The sequence below is a fragment of the Mastacembelus armatus genome, chromosome 7, assembly GCF_900324485.2.
Source record: "Mastacembelus armatus chromosome 7, fMasArm1.2, whole genome shotgun sequence".
NCBI classification, from domain to species: domain Eukaryota; kingdom Metazoa; phylum Chordata; class Actinopteri; order Synbranchiformes; family Mastacembelidae; genus Mastacembelus; species Mastacembelus armatus.
The window spans coordinates 23,257,180-23,281,429 of record NC_046639.1 but is presented as its reverse complement, the minus strand read 5'-3'; the positions used below and the strand labels follow the sequence as shown (position 1 = coordinate 23,281,429).

At 39.6% G+C, this 24,250-nt stretch overlaps 1 protein-coding gene across 8 annotated transcripts; it reads right to left on the bottom strand.

Moving 5' to 3' along the window:
- Positions 1-282: 282 nt before the first annotated feature.
- On the bottom strand, positions 283-23,123 carry ttll10 (tubulin tyrosine ligase-like family, member 10). Of its 8 annotated transcripts, none has more exons than XM_026332005.1 (14): positions 12,874-12,935; positions 10,474-11,679; positions 8,420-8,506; positions 7,539-7,900; positions 7,127-7,259; positions 6,863-6,981; positions 6,529-6,649; positions 5,479-5,564; positions 4,259-4,445; positions 3,654-3,825; positions 2,329-2,469; positions 1,442-1,558; positions 1,268-1,361; positions 283-1,098 (listed from the first exon to the last, which is right to left on the bottom strand). In XM_026332005.1, exons 4-14 carry the CDS (start codon positions 7,861-7,863, stop codon positions 410-412), a joined length of 2,184 nt encoding a protein of 727 aa, XP_026187790.1. In that variant the 5' UTR covers positions 7,864-7,900; positions 8,420-8,506; positions 10,474-11,679; positions 12,874-12,935; the 3' UTR covers positions 283-409. The 8 variants fall into 8 exon arrangements, with proteins under 8 accessions (XP_026187790.1, XP_026187791.1, XP_026187792.1 ...); XM_026332006.1 differs by lacking the exon at positions 12,874-12,935 and adding an exon at positions 9,333-9,457 and having other exon boundaries at positions 10,474-12,867; XM_026332007.1 differs by lacking the exon at positions 12,874-12,935 and adding an exon at positions 12,553-12,867.
- Between the last annotated feature and the right edge of the window lie 1,127 nt (positions 23,124-24,250).

Below are 24,250 nucleotides of genomic sequence, written 5' to 3'. Positions count from 1 at the left end.
CAAAATAACAAACCACAACAACTATAAAGTGGAGCCTTGTGTTAATCTTAGAATTACAGTAAGATAGTGGGAGGGGTTGAACATAATCATAGCCGAGTGTTTCTCTCCATAGGTCAGGAGTTGATGTAAATTGACAACTTGATGTAAAAAGCAAAGCAATTATTTTCTTTTAGCTCTTAGTTTGTGGATGAAAGCCATGGGCTTCATTTAAAAAAAGGAAATTACAGGTAGTCTGTAGTGCATATTTCACTTAAAACGAAAAAAATAAACCGCTTAACTGTATTGACAAGATAAAAGCTGTCTTTATTTCCACACTAAAGGTTTGGCAGTTCTCTGAAAACGAAACCAATATTCAAAATGTAGATTTTTTTAGACAAGTGTTTAGATCCTAGCTGTTTCCATATACACATCACAGTTCCTCTTTTCTTTGGTACACTAAAGTCTTTGTATCCTCTCTGGGCACGTCACTGATTTTCTCTCCTCTCCACATTTGTTCACACACAAGATCCCCAGCATGACGAGGGAATGGTGTTTTCTCTGTAGGGCCACAGACAGAGATGCCTTCATTCAGCGCCAGTGATGACAACCCCATGATGATCCTAGTCTCCTGCTGCATCTTGCAGTGCTTTACGTCATCTGCAGCCTTGTGATGCAAAGTGCATTTGCTCAACCTGAGTTCGACCCGAGGCCGATGGCTCTTACTCCTGACAGTCTGTTTGCTGCTGGGGAAATGTGAAGGTCCCTGCACTAATGACAGGTTTTGATGAAGAGGTGACATGACAGTGGAGGTGATGGGATGGTGGCCAGGTTTTGAACTACCTGTTCTCTCACTACTCACTGACACATGCTCAGAATTATCAGGGACTGCTGAGGGCACATTTTTGCTCCCAAATCCTGACTTACATTGTCTGGTTTCAGTCTTATCGGTCTTTTTGGTTATTTTTTGGTGGAATTCACTGTCCAAGTTGATCTTGCTGCTGAACAGCAGTAAATCAGGACGGAAAATGCCATTATATAGCAGCACAAACTCCCTCTGACTGGTCAAAGGAAGGATCCTGTGCCTGAGACGACACTTGTTGAAGATCTCCAGAGTTAAATCTAAAGAAGAGCATAAAAGAGTAACAGCTGATAATATAAATGTTCTGTGTTGTGTCACACATGAGAGTGTTATTTAATTAACAGACTGACATGTGACGCTGTTAAGTATCACGTTTAAAAAAGGGAGCTATGACAGCACCATGCAATAAGATGATGGTTCTGAGCTCACCTAGTACCTCCACAACAGTGCTGGGTATCACTTCCTTCAGTACCTGACAATTTGTATGAAGAGCTGGATTACAATTCATTTCCAACAGCCACACCTATTACCACCAAATGAAGACAATCAATAAAAACACTGAGCACTGACCACTTTTGAGATATTCTGCTATGCCTCACCCACCTTGAAGTCCTCATCAATCATGAAGTCACAGCCAATCAAGTCAAAGAAGCCCAGTCGGCAGTCCAACTTAGACTTGACTGCAGAGAAACACTGCATCATGATCTGCTGCATGCGCTTCTGATGTATGTGAGAGGAAAACAACCTGTTGGTCAATCCACTGTTAAGATCACACACAAACACAATCTCCAGCAAATCCTTTGAACTTTGCATACCTGCTGGGTAGAATATGTTATACGGGTGTTTTCACTGGCTGTCTACTACTGCTGAATTAACTTTGACTTAAAAATGGTAATTGATAGCATATATCTTTAATAAATACACTGTGACAAATAGCTGAAGTCTTGATGTGCAAAATTGATATGTGATCATTGCTGCACATCATGGCTTTATTAGTAGCCCCAGGTTAACATTTACAGCATGCAGAGAATGACTGATGTGTAATCAAGTCTGAAAGCAAATCACTGCATCAATTGTCACATCTACACCTTGTCACAGATTAGATCGGTCAATTGCTCTGTGTGTGTGTGTGTGTGTATACACACCATTTTCAGTTGGACTCATATAGACTTTGATACAATAGCAAAATGCAAATATCTCAAAGCATGTCACTATCAGGGCTTGAGGTTTTATTCTGAAAGGTGCAGCTGATGCTGAAGTAATGTTAAACGTGTCTACAGTGAACTATTTGTTGTACTATAAGGCATTGTGGATAAAAACAACCACCAAAATGGGCATGGGACATTTCATTTTAGTAATAAGATGATGTATCCTCATACAGTGATGAGATCATGCAAAACAAATCACAACCTCAATTAGCTGCAAGCACCAACAACCATCATTATAACGGTAATTGGTCCCCAAGAGCTATAACACACAGCAGCACTCACTGCAAAGGTGCCCAGCACCCAGTCCCTTGGTAGACCTTTGGCAACCTGAAACCTGTCATTGACGTAGGCATTGAAGCTCTCCATGGACCACACAGTGTCCTCCTTCAGCTGACTGTACAGAGGGTTCTTCTTCTGCATGTACTAAAGATGGACAGCAGGGGGACCAGAGACACATGAAGCAGTCAGCAGGTGCCACAGTAATGCCTGATAGATTCATCCTCTTTGATAAGGGGGAAATAATGGGGACAGGTAATATTAAGATGTATGAGATTCAAACTCCTCTAGAGTAAATCTTTTAATACCAAACTGGTATCATACAGTATTAGGGCTGCAGCGATAGATTATGTTTGATGTCGAGTATTCTACCCAATATTTCTGCAATTACTCGAATAATCGGATAAAATAAACGTTTTTTTAAACAATAACACTACTGTGTAACACCTGACAGAAACAACTGCTTACTTTGAAATGCCGTTACCTTGTGTTAGCTCCGCTGGGTGAACCACGTGTTTGGTTCATAGCCGGATGTTTTCTGTTCAGATGTTGAAGCATTGACGAAGTGCTGTTGTGGTTCACCGAATCTCCTTTATAATACACACATCGCACCTTATTATCTTTTTTAAGTTTGAAACGATCCCAAACTCTGGACATTTTCTGCGTTTTACGGACGGTTTCGATCTCTGCCATGGCGCCAGCGTTTGATACGGAATACGGAAATGCGTTGTGCGACAGTGATTACGGTCCGTGTGGAACAACGATCTTCAGACGGAGCAGGTCCGATAACACAAAAAAAATAGTTAGATAGTAATTAAAACTTTTTAAGACTTTGCTTCGAGGACTTTTTATAATCGAGTACTCGAGGATTCGTTGCAGCCCCATACAGTATTATGAATAATTCTGAGTTTGTAATAAACATGGAAATTCCTGGAAAATTTGCCACAAGTTGATATGCTCAAAAAATATTCTCCTTTGAAGTAGGATCCATAATTATAAGTATTAATTTTAATATTCATATTATTCATATTTTTTGCTGCCTCATGATGGTTGCCTGTAGTAACAAAAAGGTCAAAGTTAATGTAGCATGGATTAATTTCTTACCATGTCCATCAAGCACACATGTCAATCCTTGTTGAGACCTTCAGAATCAAGTACTGGTATGACTGACTTTCTAATTTATTTTGATGGGATGTACCATGGATGGAGATGTTCCTACACCTGCTCCATTTCCAGAAAGGACTCGTATCCAGTATCAATGCAGATAATGTAAAATTCTCAATGTTAATTTTCATTAGTCAGTTAACCCTGGATGTTTTAGCATGGATTACCTGGTTTGTCAGGTGAGCAGTGAGGTTGTTGGAACTGGGGTCGTAGAGGTCGCAGGTCAGTCGCACATACCCGTGGCGAAAGAAGACCATATAAGGTGCAGTGCAAGCGATCAGAAGGTAAGAGCGCACATCAAACTTTTTCCCCTTCAGGAGCAGTGGACTCTGGATGTAACTGAGGGCATAAACTTGGTTTACTTTCAAGACAACAATCAACTTCAAAAGCTACAGCTGCAGCTTTTCTGTGGTAATAGTCAATTATTTGTCAAAAAGTCACTGACAAGTACAACATGGCATCTGCAAATAATTCTCTAAATAGTCTTAACAATAGTGAATGCAGACTTACTGAAGACAGTTCATTTGTTCAATCTTCCACAAAAATTGACAAACTCACCGACAGTATTGTCTTTAGGTATCTTCGTTACTTGCTCACCTAAATTGCCTCATTGTATTATTCTCTTAGACACTCTCAACACTAGAAGATTTGGAAATTTGTCTGTTTTTAAGTGTAAAATTCTGTCTGTCCTTATAAGTTTGTTGGTGCTAGTAAAAGCCCCTCTAAAAACACAATAATGTCATGATATTCATTTTTACATATGTTCACGCACTGTTGGACAATACGAGCCTGAGGCTGGCGGTGATGCATCTTCCTCTTGGCCTGGCAGTCTTCCATGAGCTGCAGCTTCAGTTTGAAGGCAGAAATGTCCTCCTGGCTCTTCAGCAGAAATATCCCTTTGCCCTGGTTCAGACCCGTAGGCTTACAGATCCACATTTTACTTTCACTGGTGCTCAGACCTGGTTACATTCACACAGTCACAGTTACACAGATAAATGCTAAAGGTCCTTACAAATGCCATTATAAACAGGGCTGCACATCATTTTTTGGTCTGGGTCTCAAAGGAGTATTCAAAGATTTTGCTTGGTAGTCACACTGTACTTGAAATTAGCTATATAAAAGTGCTGCTTCCATGTTAATGCAGCATCAATAAGATTCCTATGATCTAACGCTCAAAGGGGCTTTTCTGCTGTCTAACTTTCAAACCTTTTTTCAAAGGACGTGTAGAAAACTTTTTTTATACATTTACTTCAGTAAAATTATGATTGTGGAACTTTTACTTGTGAGTATTCTTGCATGAATTTTTTATTTTTATTTTTTTTGCTACACCTGGAATTGTTCTGTCCTGTTCACTTCTTCTTTTTCCACATCCTTTCTTCCACAGATTCATGTGTCACAGAGATCTAAACCACCTGTCCGTGTTTTTCTCCTGTTTACTTAATGATAACCATGTTTGTTATAACCTGTACATCACTTATCTTAATACAATGTTTCTCTGTTACAACAAATAAGAGAATCCAGTATTTCAGTTCTAGGGCATAACAATAATGGGAAGTTTTTGAACCTTTAAATTAAATGTATTTTATTGGGCTAAGTTGTGTCTGGTGCTGCAGCAACTTTACATCCACATCCTGTTAAGTGTTTCACCTTGTGTTTGAGTCTCAGCCCTGCCCTCTGCTGATTCATCTCTATGGTAACAACATGTTCCCCTGGTGATTTTATCATTGCCTTATGGGAGGTGAAGTGCATTATTTTCCAACATCCTCAGCCTTGATTAAACAATCACCACGGAAACTGTTGTCTTAACACCACCAAGCACAAACTATTATCTTCATTGTTGAACACAAGACACATCAAATTTGGCTGATCTTATTTCTAACTGGAGTTAGCTAACTAAACATGAATCCAGTTGAACCAGTGCTGTGTTGTTGTTGCTATTGTTGATACTAGTGTCAGGGGTTATTGTAGGTGAGATGTGTTTGGACATTTTACCCTCCTGCTGGGCAAAGAAAGCCTCCCTCTCTTCCTTCACATCCATGCGGAAGGTAGTGGGAACAAACTCTTCCATTTTCAGCCTCCTGTCAAGAACAACAAAACAAGGAAGCCCAAATTATTGGCTGTGTCTTTAGTTATTCAAAACTAGCTTTAAGATGGGATTATTAAAGTTTGTCATCCTGAAAATCTAAATTAAGTTGAAGTTTCAATTAATATTTTAAAAGTGAAATTATTCTTCAAAGACCAAATGAGTTTTCTACAAATAAATGTGGGCCAATTTTCAAAGCATATGCAAGTGTCCCACACAACCATGGTTTCCAGTTATTCTATTCAGTCTAATAATCCCTTACAGACATCAGCATGTTTGCTTTAAATGTTTGAACAGTCATCTTGTTCACTTGTGATGTGTTGACTTCAGGAAGTTTAACATCTGATTTTCTAAGAAATGGAAACGTGTTTCCAGAAAGTAGGAAAAACACAGTGAGAAAAAAACTGAAATAATCTTATATATACTGCTATTGAAGTAAATAAAATGTAAATGAGCTATCTGCAAGAAATCATATTTTAGGTGAGTTCTGATAAACTGCCATTTTTAGCAAAGTTATACTTATTATACTCAAAATTTGCCACTGTACCCCAGTTAATTAGTTTACTCTCACATTACTCCCAGTAAATGCACAACATATTAGTTTTACAATTTTGTCTATTAATTAGCTACTAATACAACTCGAATAGATAATACACAAAATAATACCAAGCTTGTGTGATTCAAAGGGCCGAACTAATTTCTGATTATGTAATTTGACTGTGTTTGTTTATTAAGTAATATCACAGGCTGATACGTCTTTCAATCAGTATTTGCAGAGGCAGACCGAGCAGAGCTTTTAGGATGGTACCTGATAGTTGCTAGGAGATTTGTGACACAACTGTAAAGGAAATAGGCTGTTAAATCTGCCTGCTTTTGATAGACAAAGCCAATCGGGATAAGAGATAAATAGCTGAAATTAGATGCAGTAAAGACAGCAGAAAAACAGCTGTCCACTTCACCTCAGTCCAGGACCATGGCTGACTTTGCTGCTGACTCGCTCATACTCCCGTAGACTGCTGAGGAGACCGATCTTAGTGGTGAGGACCTTGTTGTTAGGAATCTGGTACAACAATTGTTCACCTGAGAACAAGACATGAGAATTATACGTTTTCTTGCTGTGAAAGAAAGGCAATAACCCTCTTTCTACCAAAAGAGGAATGTGAACAGAAAATGAAACAACTATATTTTTGAGACACAGGTGTTCGTTATGGTAACATTGTGGTAAATTTTCATTGCAGATTTTAAATATAATAAAATACGTTTTCCAGATTATGTCCTATGAATTACCATTACCTTCTCTGAAGTTGCAGTAATTGGCTGGTGATTTGGTCTCACACCACTTGAGTTTGAAATCCTCCCTGTGCTTATTGTAAATCCTCCTCCACCCTTTGTTCTCAAAGTAAAGGCTCACTCTGAAGGAAAAGTCCCAGAGGAAATCAAGCCTACTTAAGTTATATAGTACGCAAATGATATTTTCTGCAAACATAAACCCAAACCTCTCTTTGCAAGTCACATACTTTCTAAAGATTTATATCTTCAAGTAAGTTTTCTACTTACATTTCAGCCCCATTGGCTCCTCCAAAAAAGAAGAAAGGGCCCGGCCCCCGAGGCTCATCCACCTGCCGTTCCCTGCAGGTTGACAGGTTCCTGGGGAATGATTTCGGGAGGTATCGCTTTAACAGGCAAGGACCTAATATTTTAAGAAACATGCAGAAATCATGCATCCATATACATTGATACAATCACAAACACAAACTGTCTTGAGTATATGCACAGTGTATTGTGTTTATTCCAAACATCACACAACTGCATAAATAATACAAAAAATGGTGGGAGCAAATTGTTTATAGAAGTATTTATTCGACCTATTGTGGTTTTTTAAGTGTCCAAATGTGTAAGGCCTTTTTATTTAACAGGATCAACATGTAGAGAGAATCACACCTGACTGCCCACTATTACCCACACACACCTGACCCTCTTTGTTGACTCTCTCGGTCAGTCGTGTGGATAAACCTCTTCCTCTCTTGTCGAGTCTCTGTCTTCTCCCTCTTGACTTCCTCCAGACCACCCACTGACCTCATTTCCTGCATGCTACTAAAGTCAGGTGGCGAAGGCAGCTCTCCTCCTGTTGCCGCCTCGCTCAGGCTTCCTTTGGGTTGGTTGACCCCACAGGAAACGTTCACTTCCTCATCTGCTTCTTCACCTTCTTGCTTCTCATGTGTTTCATTTGCCTGGCCCTCATTGCAGGACTCCACCCAACACTGAGATGACATGACATCAAATCGTTCTAACATGAGAGGAGAGGTGGCCCTCTTTTGGCGTGCAGTGACCCTGTCATAATGAAAGGACATCATGAATGCCATGTTTTTATTTTGTTGTAAGCCAGCACATGCCAGATTTGCTGGAGTATGACAGAAGACCCAGTTTATGCTCATTAGAATATGGTCACATTCATTTTATTAGACATACTATAATCATTGCTGTAGGATGACAGTTGTGGCCCGTCCCTCTAGTGACACCAAAATGCTGAATTGCCAAATTCCCACAAAAAACAAACCACCATCAAATGAGCAATTTCATTCATATTTGAATGACCCCACAATCTTACATTTTAGTGCTTACTACTGATAAAACTTAAGTTTCATTTGGTTTAATGAACTCTTCAGTCTGTAGGAGTTCTAGCAGCCACTAGTGGCTTTTGACTGGCTGTAACTGTAACTGAAATAATATAAAATCATAATCAAATCTTAAGACATTGCAAACTGTTAAAAGAAGAGGGCATGTGAACAAAATGCTCAATTTTAAAATAAATGTCTTATTTTTATGAGACTTAGAAGCAAAAGGCTTTACCTGCTTTAACTCCAGCATCAAACACACGGACAGCCAGACTTCATGAAAACCTCCTCAGCCTATTCTTCTTCCAACCTTGTAGTCCAACTGCAAGACGCAGACAAACACAAAGCCACTGATGTAAGGACAGACTGGACATAGACTGAAATCACAAGGTCTGCCTACAGCTCACTTAAGTCAGCCATAGTCTGTTACACTGCAAGTAAGCAAATCCACTAGACCAATGTAAACAATCACTGGTTACTCTGGCAATGGGCCCCTTAGCAACAGTTGCCTCTTGTACACTGAATCTTACAACAGCAACAGCTCAAGACTCAAGATTACATATCCCAACATCCATCTTATCCTTACGTCTAACTTCATTCAGTATTAACGTCCTATAAGCCTCTGTTGTGTGAACCCTATAGACCTGGATTGTCAAATTTGACAGTTTCCCAGTTATCCTGACAACAAATTTGTTTTGCAAACAAAGAATCTGTCCTGGAGACATATTTAAATGACATACTGACATACTGGTGTCCACTGCATATTATAATGTCAGTTCTTTCTTATGCTGCCCTGTATCTATAGTGCTCTAATGGTTATTTATCTATACAAACCAAAAAAAGCTCTGCTGTGTGTACTTCTATATGTTTTACAATTTGTAGTGGATCCAGAGGAGTCCAGTAGGGGATAAAACAAATTTTAAATACAAATTTAATTCTGATACAAAATAACATTGTTAACCTGCAAACTTGGTTAAACCTGAGGCCTGATAACATCCTTTCATTTCAGGTATCAAATCATCCATCTGAATAATTCAGATTGTGGCAGGCATTTTATTTAGTTATATAGTCTAGTGCCAAAGCCAGTGACAGGTATGCAGTTGAGCAACACAGTATTTGTCTGCTCACATGGTTAATCCACTAATCACCTTCTGTCTCAGTGATTTGACTCAGGAGGAAACACCCAGGACCAGCCACGGTGGGCAATTATGCATAATCTCTCCTCTTCCTCCCAACAGCCTGATAATTGACAGGGCTGGGTGCCTTTGAGACCCTGCATCCATGCAACCGTATAATTACACATACAGTGGGGTGACCATGAGCAACACATACATCATCAATGTTCTGTAAGCGCACATTCACACTGTCTGGCCCTGCTTCATTTGCAGTGTGTTATTTAACAAACCCAATAAATAAAAAAGGTCAATTTTCCTTTTTGATCAAAGAATTACAAACTGTAGGTGTCATCACACTCTGTAGTACTGGATGTGTTGTTACACATCACACACAACTAAATTTACAAATTGACAAGAAAGTAGAAAGAGTCAAAGAAACCTGCCTGTTCAGTGCTTTACACAGACGTACTGTAGCTGCAAATGTCCTACTGACTGACTCCAGCGTAAAATGGCGGAAATAAATGAGAGCTTCTTGGCATTAATATGTGTTCAGTCATAGCACCCCAGTTATTAGACGCAGGCCACCCACTCCTGTTTAACAAAGCTTTGTGTGAAGCCAGTATCAGCCACACCTTGATAAGAAGATGCCATCTGATAGACAGTGTGCAAAGTACTGCGTAGGTGGACAAAGAGAACAGGCTTGTTTTACAGCCCTATTAACTTCATGGTTCACCATCTGCCAAGAGGCATGTGAGCATGTCCATATCCAGTTTATATGTACAAAATTTTGTTGGTTACATGTGCTTTCCCTTTTTTGCGCTACATACTGTAATGATGTTCCTATGTATCACACGTTTTTACCTTTTCCCTCCTTTTATTTACGTTAACGAAGTTTGTGCAGGTGGTGCTCATCTGGCAGCTACCACTGCTCATACTAACAATCCAATTCTTAATCCATTTACTCCAAACAAACCTCACACATTAACCTTACAAAGACTCTCTTCATCACTTCCTGGGACAGTGTGTGAAAATTTGCAGGAAACACATGACAACAGATGAAAACGTATTCATGTCACCATTTGAATTTAGTTATGTGGGTGGGTGTGTGCTGGCTGTCTGTCTGTCTGTTTCTGGGCGGTGACAACATAAGGTGTGTGTGTCTTTGGAGACTCACCCATGTCATCTCAACTGCCGTCTGTACCAGGAAATGCTCAGCAATTACAGGGATGCAGCCTGCAGCAATGGTGTCCCAACACAACCTATTATTTGGAGGGAGGGATACTCCTTGCAAAGGTGTTATAGTGGAAGGAATGGAGTTAAGTTACGATGTAAAGAAAGGCTTGTCTCAATAGGGTCTCTCGCTCCCACTATTCATGATTTCCTTATAGAATTACACCAGTAAAGCAAAGGGGGCTCTTGTGGTGGGGGTACAATGCTGTGTTCCCAGGGTCTGTATTTACTTATTCCCTGCTGGTAGCAAATGCAATATGGAGACTCAGAGACATGAACTTTCACTGGGAGTGATTTTACCACAGTGAAATGTATGTCATTTCAAAACTGTCTTCAAATAAATGTTTGGCAAAGAAATGACTTTCTTTATAAATAGATATTGCTTTTATATAATCAGACCTCTATTATGTCTATAAGTCCATTAATGACGCACTTGTGTTCTACTTTTAATTAAAGAATCCCTGCACTACACAAAAGAAATAAAACAGTGTGATGTTACAGGGTTGGTTTACGGTAGTGCTATTTTAAGATGGACTTTTCCTCATTAAAATCATGACAAACTGTTGCCAAGAAGAAAAGTTGTTGTCATTTATAAGCACACACTGAAGACTCTCTTTAGTACAGACATTAGGCCTCACGATCAGACACACACAAACTGTATATCAGGCCAGGCGATGCTGGGCCATTTGGTATGATCTGATTTTTCTAAATGTTATAAAATGTTGTCAACACAATAACTCTTTAAAGTCCAAGGAGTATCCCTCCAAACATTGGATTTTACATCCATGGTGATAACCAAGGTAACATCGCTTTAACGAACGGCCATATAGTCTTTTACTTAAAGAAGGTAATCACTGGCTTTGTTCATGCAACTACTATCTCAAAATAATGAAAATCTCCTCGAGATAAGCTAATATAATAGCATTAGCACTAGTGTACTTTAAACACCATGATGGGTGCACATCCTCAAGTGTTTGTACACAGGAAAACTGTCTATAAGGTGTTAGATGGTAGAGAAATACATCATGAGTCCCACCCAAGTCTGTGTGGGAATTCTAAATGCAGATAACATGTACGGTTCTTGTTTTCTTACTGCAACACAGCTGAAGACCTCCTGGATTAACTTAAGTCAGAATGTTGGTTACACCCTCTGCAGTTATGAAAAGACAGAGAAGGAATACCACTTGAATTTCAAGTGGAAAATTACTCACTGATAACACAGCAACAGACTTCGGCAGGAACATGACAGGGAGAGTAGGTACAACATTAATGAAGGGAAACGTACTCCAGATTCAGCAAAAATACACTGACTACAGAGGAAGTGCAATGACCACTTCACTGGTCGGTACTTCACAAATTAGTCAAAAAATTCAGGAAAAATCTATCAACATGTCAGTCCAGAGGGAGGAAATGTCACTAACAAAAACTATGTAAATATTGAAACAGCTGGTTTCTGTGCCAGTGCTTATTTGAACAGAATTTTTAGGCTGTAATTAATGGGACAAAAACACCAGCAATACATGCAAATTACAATAGATTGATCCTTAAAACATGAAAATCATGAAAGGCTGCCTCAGAACGAACTGAGTCAGTCTTTCTTTGCCTTTGCCTGGGGTGAGTCCATACAGCTACTATGGAAATTTACCAGCAGTCTAAGGGATGGTAGCCAACTCTTCAGAAAGACCTGTTCAAAGTGAAATCAGGCACATATTCGCAATATACTGGTAACAGTACTAATGCCTCTAATATAACTGGGTTTGTCTGTTAGCTAATCCACTGTATTTCACCCTGGCAATATTCACAAATAGTCAATTACCAATATAGAGAAAACACATTTCCAAGAACCTAAATTCAAATTACATTGTTCAAGACAAGCAGAGTCAATTCCAAACCCACTGCTCTAAGATTATGTCAAGCAAAGTCCACAGGGAAATTTTAACAGTAAACACATATTTTTGTGGATTAAAAAAAGGTCAGCAACAAACATTGCTAAAATTGCTCTGCTGCAGACTAGTCTACTTACTAGTCATGTCTAGTTTCTGGTAAATCTCCAAAGCTGATAAAAGCAGAGGTAGCTAAATTAGGGTGAAGGCTGGGTTCAGATTTAAGCTAACATTAAGGGGAAACAACATTAAACTCTTTGCTATGGTGATAGTTGATGAAAATAAGCCCACTGCTAAGTTAGTAAACTGAATCATCTCTGTGAATGAAGCCGTAGTTCCCATATTTTCCTGTAGATAACCAGGTGTCCCTTAGCTTCCGTTTAGCTACTGACGCACAGGTGTTTCAATTCAACACACACCAGCTGATATATATTTATCTCCGTCCGCTAACTTAAACCTACCTGGCAGGATTATTGACTTTGGAGAGCTCAGGCGTGACGCAAATTTTCTGCCCAGGAAGGACCCGCCGACCGGAAGTGCTTCCCCCACTGGAAACTTCCCTTTCAAGTTATTATTTTTTATTAAACTTCCCCTTTCAATTTTTTTAACTCCCCTTTCAAGTTATTCTGACAATATTGCGACAGCGTCGTTTTCAACTATATGTGTTTAAGTGATGACCACTGTTTTTTATTATTTCATCTCCGTTGTGTGAATTGCCTGCTAGAATACAAGGCGTTGCCATGGTGCTGGACGCCATGACATTTATTTTTCCGGATGTATTTAATGTTCACCTTTGTTGTTTGATATGTAATTAGTGTATTTAGCCTGTATTTTCTAATATTGTCATGTGTAGTTGTCTGCGTATTTCCAAAATATAGTATACTTTATAAATCAGGTTGTGTTTTGTATTAATTCATCACAATAAAGCGTTGAAACAAGGTGACTCGTGATACTGTGATATGATGTGGATGTTTTAATGTCCCTGTCAGTCCAAACACGACTGACCTGAGAGTCACAGCTGAACTGTTGGCGTCTCTTCAGCCTCAACGGGTATAAGAATAATATTTGACAACCCATCACCTTTTATCATATAAAAATACATCTTGACATGTTTTGAGATAATCAGTGTAATGTATAGGTGGCTCTGGAGATGTGCATGTGGGACACATTGTTGGGATGTATGTGCCTTCACATTTTGTTTACTCTGTGTAGTTTGGAATAGAGGAAGATGTTGTGTGTAGTAAGCCCTGGCTTTGGCCTGTACACTGTTGTGGCAAAACCCGTTGGATGAGCAATAAAGAGAGTGCAGACAGATTGTCTTTTCAGAATATATTTCTTGCAAGAAAGGAGCAAAACAGAATAGAACACAATTGATCAGAGTCTTCCCCAGTTGTTCCCCAGTTGTTCCCCAGTTGCTCAGCTCCTATTAGGCTGAGGCCGCTACTTATACAGACGTGCAAAGTAAATGCAAATAATCATTCACATAATCAGATAATTAAGTCTGTACTTCCCTATTGTTCTACAAAGTGATTCCCTAATAAGGCTATATCCTAAAACTCTATATTCTCATTAGACAGTTAACCCTCCATCCTGGCCGTGAGCTCTTATACTTGTCCCTTCCTCACACCTGGTGTCCTAAGGAACCTTTCTCCCAGATACTCCTCACCAACATCCTTGAGAACACTGTGTCCCTTAGTGTCACACTATACTAGGTCAGGAAGAACATAAACGTCAGGTATGATTATGAAAAACACATGAGCCTTGGTAAACTCTGTGAATCAACCTGTAAATGAAAACCTGTGAAACCTGAAAAACCAAGAATACGGTAAGAAACATTAAAAATCATAATCAGTAACAATAATTAATCATTGAAACTCATTTTTCCATTACAACACCTTTTCACCCAACACTGTAATTTGTTTTAAAAACTGTGTGAAATCCTCTACAGTATGAATAAATGTATAGTCTATGGATTGCTTATTGTTTTCTTGTTTGTTTTATAGACTGAAATAAATGAAATTAAAAACATGCTTTATGTAATTCCCTGTGATATAAAACATCTGTGTCTGGCAGCGCTTAAACCATGATTAATCACTTATGAAATATATAGCTCTAAAAGCCATTTACTTTGTTTACCTGGTCAATATTTCACCTCATTCTGAATGATGAGAAGTTGTGCAACTCCTCATCCTTCTAACTTACTGACAGTCTGCCATCCCAAGTACCAGACACTTTCTGGGTAAGTAAAAAAATAACTGTTATTCTGTTTTAGACAGACCTGACACACCACACAGGTGTGTTAGTATGATAAATTCGTCACGTCATGCATTTTCATCTGCCAGTTTTTGTTTTTTTTTTAAACTGCATTCCTCTGTTCAAACACTGAACTGACAATGGCTGTCTGAGTACATCGCAATGAAGCAGTTACTGAGTCATTGTAGCAGGTATAATTATGCTGCCTTTAATGCCTTTCACAAATATCAGACAAGAACTGAACACAAATGATACAAAAGATGGAAATATAACAACCAGTTCGGGTCACATTGAAACCTTAATGGATAACTGATTCTTTGAACTTACATTTTCAATCAAAATACACCACCCACATAATGCCACATCTGAACACTTTTTCTAAAAAGGGGGATGATGGGTGGGGTGTCTATTTTTGTCTGAGTCTGTTTAAGAGTCCCAGGTTTGAGAATAGACCTTCTTGTGTGCACTGTAAGGAAAAAAAACAAATTGATGTACTGGTAACAATATTTCACTGACATGTATCTGAAAATAGATACATTTCTGATATGTGTGCTATGGTTTAATGTGAAGCAGTAAAATGACTTTGGCAACACTGATGTTTCTAGTAAATGTGCAGTGTGAGGTGTGTGATTGGATTGTTAAAGGCAGCATGTGCATATAAAATGTATTATAATACAGGACAAAGACTGCAGCGGTGCTTGAAGACACTCCCACTTTTATCCTTGACGAAGGCATTGACCCCAGACCTGGAATTGGTCCAAGATCCTGTAATGTGGTTTCTCACTGCTCATAAATTCCTAAGATCTAAGATGGGGCAAATATGGTGGACACATTTTCCCACTGTGATTAATAAAATCTGCTCCATTCCTGAACGATTAATTGTTAAATGAGTCCTCTGCATACATGAGGGTCTGACAGTTTGCCACTTTTACTGTATGTCAGCACACTTGCAGGTATGTCACGGCCGTTTAGCCTGTGTTGCGTTGCTGTTCCACCCCAGTGGAAAACCCAGCTAAGTGAATTTGGTCTCCTGGTCTACAGTTAGCAGTAGTGCAGGAATCTGGTCTGACTGCACCAAGCATGCACAGACCAGTGCAGGAATCTTTTACAGGCTCTCTGCCAGTCAGGAATGTGATTCAGTGGTGTGACATCACTAAGGAGGTGGAAGTTACAAATTATATTTACTGTCTGTTGTTGTATGTATTTTGAAGAGACTAATTTACACACAAATGGATTTTTTTATTGAACGTCTTGCTTTGCTTGAATGTAAAACTATGTGCATCAGGTAAATTCCCTGAGAACCAGCTAAGACATACAGCAGGCTGAGATTATTTTTAGAGAGATACAAGGATATTTATGAAATGTGAAAAATATATTTCCTAATGAAGCAATTACAGAGCCCATTTTAAATCAGATTTTTTTATTATGAATTATTATTTGCAGTGATGTTTTTTTATAATAGTTGAAATAGCTGAAGGCTTGAAAACACTGGAAGATTTATTTTTGAGCTACACTGTTAGTGCAAAATTATAAATATAAGTATATAATAAGTATTATAAATAGTACTAATGGTGTGTCCCAACTTCTAACAGTGTGACAGTAGAGGCAGTTTGTCCATGAGGGAGCTGCAATTTTGTGAAAGGTGACTCTGCTGTCAGACTTGATTAAAGTGACTTTTGTCTTCTTCTCAGGATTTTATTTACTGCTTCAACCGCACCTAAAGACATTTTTGACATTGTTTTCAGTTTATCTAAGGCCCATTTTTCTCTGCACCATTTGCAAAGTATAAAGAAAAGTTTTGCACGTTAATGAATAGCCTGCTAGCACAAAACAGTATTATTTAACTTTCAGATATTCAGTTTAACAAAAATAGTTTCCCTGTCAATTAAAAATTGAATGTCTATGAGATTGTTGTAAAGAATGTAACGTAAGCCCTGAGCTAACAGGCCTAATTAAACACAATCTCCATACTGCTGAAAATGAGAATGCTTAAAAACATCTAAGTTAGCAAATGACCAGGGACCATAAAAACTAAGTGTATAGAGTTCAGTATGCAAAAGCAGCCTGTAAGTTGCCGACTACCTGGAAGTGAAAACACACCTTGTGCTTCTTGTTTTTTGTTTTTTTTTAAGCTGGCCTACTGTGCACTGCCATACACCAGGACACAATGAGGGCTTCGCTGGAGGGGGGACCTCATGGGTAAATTGAAGCATTTAAAAAGAAGCTCTGTTCAGTGGTAACCTGATCCACACCTGACTGAGGCTCGGCATTCCGGTCTGGCTACAGGAAGAGAAACTGGTACAGAGGACCAGAGTACAATGTTTAAAAAACAATTTGAAAATGTATTTAGAAAAATGAACAAGAGAGACATTTAAAATTTTGGTGCATTTTAATGAATCTTTTCTTTTACATCACAAAATATCATATCATAGTAAATTCTCTTAACGTTATGTACAGAGTCAATTATGTGTCATAGATAATGAAGCGTCAAAATGGCACATTTAGTAAGCGTAAAGCCAAGTTCCCCAAAGGAATTAATTTACTGCAGTAAGAGGAAGAAAGCAGATAAAAGTCACACTACATTTCACATTAACATTTCTGCTAGCTACTGATTCACTATGCAGCCTGTTGTAAGTAGAACGCCCTTATCCTGGACTGCTGCTCAATGAAGAAACTCTGACTCAAGTCACATGGAAGAAACCTCAATATATCAATCAATCTTCCAGTGCAAGGATCATAGTTCCAGAGTCATCACCTTTTAGGTTCATCAAAGCACTACTATGAATATGTTGATTGTTTGCCTGAACTGCCCTTTGTCAGTACATTGCATTTCATATGCACAAGAGCAAGAGAGGGGAAGTAAGAGAGCAGAAGGTAATGCCATTTAATGGACGGCATTACCAGACAGTATTAGACACTAATAATTACATCTAACCATGTCTGGTAAGACGCCTATCAACAGGCTGGAAGGATGGACCTCTGAGCTTTCACCTGTGCAAAGAGGAAGACAAGAGCTGTAGAACAGTGTAGCAGAAACAGGGTGAAATGAGTGGTTCCTCTTTTGTTGCGATCACAGGTTCAGTACACAACACACTGTACGCTCATTCATTTAAACTGACCAAGCATGGACAGAGTGAGAATAAAGCCCATGATTAAACAGACCAAGAAAAGAAGCAAAGTAAGCAATCTGTTTCTTTTCCAGTCTTTCTACATTATTATGATAATACACAAATATGTGACACAGAGAAAACCGATAACTGAGAAAGGGCTTTTTCATGTTACCGTGGCTGGGATACTAGAGCTGGGTGGGCAAATAAAGGTGCGGTTCAATATTTGCGGGGTAATTCTCCCTCCTTAAACAAACAATTGCTTTCTGCTTACCCCATGTCTGTTATTTGTTTTTAATGTCTGTTTGAAGGCTGTGCCCAGTTCAACTCACATTGAATGTCCAGACATTGATAAAGATTGTTCGCCTTCAGTTAAATTGCATTTAATCTCAAAATCAATTTAAGTTTCTTACACGCCTAACATGTTATCTGTTTTTTGTTGTGGCAACTGCGACCAAGGCATTATGGCATCATGCGATTGTCTTTTTGTATATACATTATAAGCCTTGGAGACTTGTAAGGAGGCCGCTGCATCTATAGCCATGTTTTTTTTTTTAACCACTAAAACACTCTCAGGTAAGCTCATGTTACTTTCAGGATGTGCCACGCAGGTACGGTTAGTTGGACCAATCACTGCCACACAACACAAAGACCAGTGCTGTTCAGGGAGGGAACAAGGAACTAAGGCCCTGCAGGACCGGTGGAACCATCAACTGACTGCTATTCTTTAACTTGGGTGGGGTGGGGTTGCCATAAAAGTAGAACAAAAAGACAAGGTAATAGAGAAAGAAGTAAGTAAAGAAGTAAGAAAATAAAAGCTGACCTTTAGAGCTATAACTGCATAATTCATCTCACTTAAACCCTATTTTTTAAAGAAATGTTCATATAATTTTACACTAACTAATGCCTTGTTTTTTAACACACTATCATCTTTTCCACATAAACTGACTGACGTACAGCAGCCTGGGGCACCTATGAAGTATTTTCTAGTATTGTATTTATAGTAAACATAAAACTACCAACTCTTTCTCAAAAGAGTAAAAAAAAACCTGACAAATATTTTCCAAATGTGCGTGCAACTTCATAATACAAAGACAAACCTGCTTATTAAGTTTTCCCTGGAGTGACATCCTCTAACAGATTTTAACAGTCTTTAACATTTTTAGATTTAAAGATGACATTAAATGGTTAATAATCCAAGAGTCACACTGTAGTCCACAGAGCCACCCAGAAAACATCGTTACCAGACAGTGTTAGAACAACAGTTGTACAATCCAGCACTGTCAGGTAAGATGGATCCTGAGAGCCATTTCTGTTGCCGCTCAAGTATTTGAGCCGATCTAGGGCCCCAGCCTGGAGCACATTGTTACTAACGCTGCTAAAGCGGTTTGTCAGGTTGCAGTTCACAGATGACTATCATCATCATTACCAGGCAGTATTAGAGAAAGCGATGAAATCCAATGCTGCCTCGTAAGATGGAGATTATCACCCAAATATGAAACACCTCGTGACTACACTCCTAAAGCAAGCAGCACTTACTGATACAAAGGTTGGTGTATCTTTGGTTGTAAAACATAATCTGATATCACTGCAAGTTATTAAAGGTTAATGAATGAATGAGTGTATGTATGTGACATGAGTACACCATGAGTAGTAAACCAAAATTTAAATACCTCAGTCGAAAAGAAAGAAAGTGGACATCAGTCTTACAAAAACACGTATTTAAGTGTGAAAAAAGTAAAATATAACCTAAAACATTTATGTAATTTTATGGTGGCTACTCAAACTGAACTAGGCATTGCCCAAAAATAGCATTTTAAATAGGAGAGGGGACCACCTCTGTGTAGTATATTAGCCGAGCCCTTGTGGTTGGGGTTTTCAGCTTAAACTCACTGTCACAGAAGAGCAGGCCACAGTAGTTGTTAATGATTGCCCAAACCTGTTCCAACTAGTCGAAATCTATGTGCGGTTGGGAGGACTGCCTTGCATGGCAGTTAGTAATTTCAAACACCACATGTCGTACACACAGACTCCCAAATGCCACCAAGTTAAAGGCATGTCAGCCCCAGGGAACTGTTTCTGTTCCACGTCACACAGTATCAATGCAGATGGGTAACTTTTTTTATATGTTGCAACTTACTGTCGTGGCTGTAATAAAACTGTGCCGTCAAGTCCATTTCAACAGATGTTTAGTGGAACGGAAGAGAGGAAAAGCCAATTCTTTCTGTTTTTCCATTGGTGGACCTCGCGGACCATTGCATTTGTGTTTGCTGAGTGATGAAAGGCTGATGGAATGCTACTCAGCCCGACCTGAGCCAACGCTATGTATGCATAAGGTCACTGAAATAGCCCACGTTTACTGAACAACATAGATCATTCACAGGTACATCGTGTGAAATCCTCACACATTTTAATGTACACTCTAAAATAAAGGTTAGGAAAGTATTTCATTATCCTAATTAGCCATAATAATGTGCTGTGTAATTAGTTAGTATATAAAAGTATACAAAATAATCTGAAGATTAATAAAAGAGAGTTCCCCCTTTTTTTCAGCAAAGGTTTAAATAAGTGTAGATTTTTGTGCTCGCCTGATGTTCAAAGTAATGAGAATTAGCCTGCTCTTTTTGAAAGAAATTCTCTATCTAAACAGAAACCCAAATAAAAGGGTAAGACATTATTGTGTTAAGTAAGAACAGGTTCCCAGTCATCCTGCAAGCAATGCAAAAGTAGAGCACATGAGAGAGAGGGGGAGGGAGATGGAGAGAGAAAGGAAAGAGAGTGTAAGGGAGGGAAAAGTTCAGGGAGAGAAGGTGGAGAAGGAAAATGGAGAATACACCTGTAACCTTACCGTAATGAAAGGTACCCCAAGGAAAGATTGTAACAAAACCAAAGTAAAGTGAGTTGGTTTGGAGGGAGGGGGCTGAAAAAGAAAGAAAAAAAGATCTTGAATTTCCAGCAGCGCTGCCTGAGAGCGCTTCGTCTTCCTCTTGGTCAGTCAGGCCCCATGAAATGAGAAAGCCAAGCAGACCTGCTCTCCCAGACTCTATTTAGTTAATCATCAGCATTATAAACCAGTGCTGCAGGCCTTCTGAGGAACAAAAGAGGGAGAGAAAGAAAGAGTGAAAAAAGATTAGCCCAGAAAATTCTAGTTGGTAGAAACAAGCTTTGAAAAAAAAAAAAACCGTACCTGAACAAAGTGGAGTAGGTCCTGTCTTACCTTTTGAAATACCTAACCATCTCTTAAATCCAAGAATCAGTTTGTCAGAATACTTCCTCTTCTGCTCCTAGTCATGGAGTTTTTTCCATGATTGTGCTCAGCGCTGTGGGAGTCCTAACCTCTAACGGCTGCCCACACTTTTTGCCTGTTGGAAGTGAGGCGTGATCAGGTAACTCTGCCCCCTATGATGGAATGTGACTCTGCTGTGAAGTGAACAACCCGATAGGTAAACTGGCCTGGCCCTTAATCAATAGTAGCTGTCTTTGTGAGAAAACAATGGCGGGAAACCCAAAACCTTATTTAACTTCGGACCTTTTCTCAGTGGCACCCGACTGGGCCTTCAGACCACTGAGGAGCAACATGTTAACCATGAAGTTTAGGCCACGCTGCTGCTTCTCATCCATATGCTGCTGCAGCACTTTGGTTGTGTTTCTAAATGTGGACTATAGTGAAGTTACTCCTCCCCCGGGCTCAGTCTCATTTCACTTTCCTGTTTTGAATATTCCAAATTAAGTCCTAATATATTCAACAGATTTGATTATCAAAAGGAATTAGGATTTTTCCTTTCCTAATCAGTATTTTTTTTACATACTTTTATATATTATTACCACAATGAACAATTTCACCTTCCTGAAGGCACAAAATATGACCTCACATCAGTTAAAATTCAAGTATTGAATAAATAAACTATTAATTTTAAACTGTAAAACGAGAAAATATTTCGACTCATATTACCTAATGATCACAGCTACTGGAAAAAGTAAAACAGCATACATTAAAAGCTAGCATAGCATTAGCTTTTAAAAATGGCACTGGCGCATTTTGCAGTGTCATTCACTGAGCATATCAACTGAATCAGACCACAGCTTTAACATAACCTCACACGCGATGATAAGAGCTACAGTTTCCTCTCACTTCAAACCTCTGACTCAACCAGGAACAAACATTAAATCAGTCCACCATTTCGCCTGCTCTCCCAGTCATTAAATTGCGCTTTCTGTTGAAATTCTACTCTGTACTTCCCACCCTGTTGCCATACACAATCACGTGACCTGCAGCTATTCAGGTGTATGAAAGAAATGAACAAATGTTTCTCTTTCCACCAATCACAATCTTCCACCTCGCTCTGCAGCTGCTGCTCTACAGTATGTGGTCGACATTTTCCCTCCATTTCCCCTTCTCCTTCCCTGACGGCAACAATCCTCATCTGCTTCAGGATATCGAGAGGCTAGAAACTTGGTAACATTTACATTCTGTCAAGTGGAAATTCTCTTCTCCGATACGTCTCCTGTATGTCTCAACTTGCAGCCAAACCTCAGAGGCAAGGAAATCAGATGAGCAGACATTTTACGTTCGACACACAGCCACTACATGGCAGACTACTTTCAATCTAAAAGTGTCCAAACTAGGACTCTTCAATCAAATGTCTATTTTAAAAGCCCAGAGGAGAAAAAAATAAAAAAGCATTAACAAGATGGCTGTATGAATAAAATAAAATCTCCTTTACAAACAAACCATAAACCTTTCTGTCTTTACGGTTCAACAGGTTCGAGAAAAAAAGCTGCCAAATGAGTTTTAAACTCTTCCAAATTAACATTTAAAAGTAATGATTGTTAAAGTAATCTTAAACTACTCAGGTATTGTTATCAGCTTATTAATGTGTAAAGCTGTTTCATACCGTAATTTCCTGGACGTCTTCTTTTATAAGCACATTTTAACGCTCTCTACGACGGAGTCAGCCTCTGTCCTCATATCCTTTGACAAGTCTGGCAGTTTGCCTTTACCTGCCCCAACTGGTCTATCCAGTTTAGGAATGAGCGTTGGCTTCTATTGTTTCCTCTTCTTTCTCTGTAGTTAAATAGAGCTGGAATTCGATACACATTATTTTCGCTTCCCATCGAAACTACCTAAACCTCTTATATGAGCACAAGCGCCGAAGGCTTCAATCGAGGAGCTAATTTGTTTGCCGCCCATTTCCTGAACTTAGCCGATGAGCAAATGTCCTTAAAGTTTTAACTATGCTGTAGCTGAGCAACAGGTTATGACGAAAGCTCGAGTCTTAAAGATGGAGAATGAAGACAAAGAAGGGATCACATTTGTGAATTTACCCCGTCTCTTCCAGGTGTGGTCACCGAGCCAGAAACCCAAGACAACAGGCTTCATTGTATCAAGGGTTCTTGATGCCCCGTTGGCTTGTCTTCCTCTTTCCTGCTCCTGCTGGAGGACAGTCGACCTCTGGAGTGGCGGTTATGAAGAGCAAAAAAGCCGTCCCTTTCAGGTAGATGCAGCCGCAGACAAACCCCAGAACCAAACCAACCAGTTTGTCGCACGTCATCTATCTTCCTGCTGCGGGACCAGAACTTGTTTTTTTTCCAGGAGCTCTTGTTGCCAGTGTTAGACGGATAAGCTCCTCAAGAAGACAGAGGCTGAATTTGTAAAGGGCTTGGTTTACATGTAGCCTGACCCCGCTCCCCTCCCCTTTTCCCCCACAGGTGTAATTTTCAGGTCATAGCCAATCTTCTTACCCTCTGGCGCTCACAGGTGTGTCCCCCACGCTATCTTGAGCCAATGATGTTTGAGACAAAACCTCCCCCCAGCAGCCCCTCCCAGTCTCTGACTCCCACCTCACCGGTTTGCTCACCTCCGCCCTCCCCATCAGCCCCCAGGTACCTTGTTGTGTGTTTTTTTTTTTATGATGTCAGCTCAAGCTTCTGTGGGAATGACCTCCTCTGTTACTATTACAACACAGACAACAACTAAACCATCATCACCCTCAACTGCCAAACACACCCTTCCTGTCCAAGCAGAGAGAATAAATCATGATGTCTGACAAGTATTAAAATCCATGTATCTGTGAGGTATTAACACATGCATAAACCTTTACCTACTTCTGAGCTGTATAAGCCCGCCATTACCTTAAATACCTGCCCTTTGCTCTCAAGCCTTCCCTCTCCTTCTCATTGTGTCCACGCACCTTTTTTGTCCTAACAATAACCCAGATGAGTTAAACAGACAGCAACAGGTGAACAAAGTGCAGGTGAGTAAAAATTGCGAAAGACACATCAGCAGTTTGAGGTCAGTCTGCGTAGTGGGAGGTGGAGTACCAGCAACAAGGTCGGACGGGCTCTTGGCCCCAGAGGCAAACAGGGGCCTAGTCCAAAGCTTGGTCAGGGTTTAGCTGGATGCTGGGCAAGGAGGCCGCTTTCGGTCTTGAGGTGTAATTGTTGGGATTAGTCTCTCAACAATGAGCACAATGCCAGA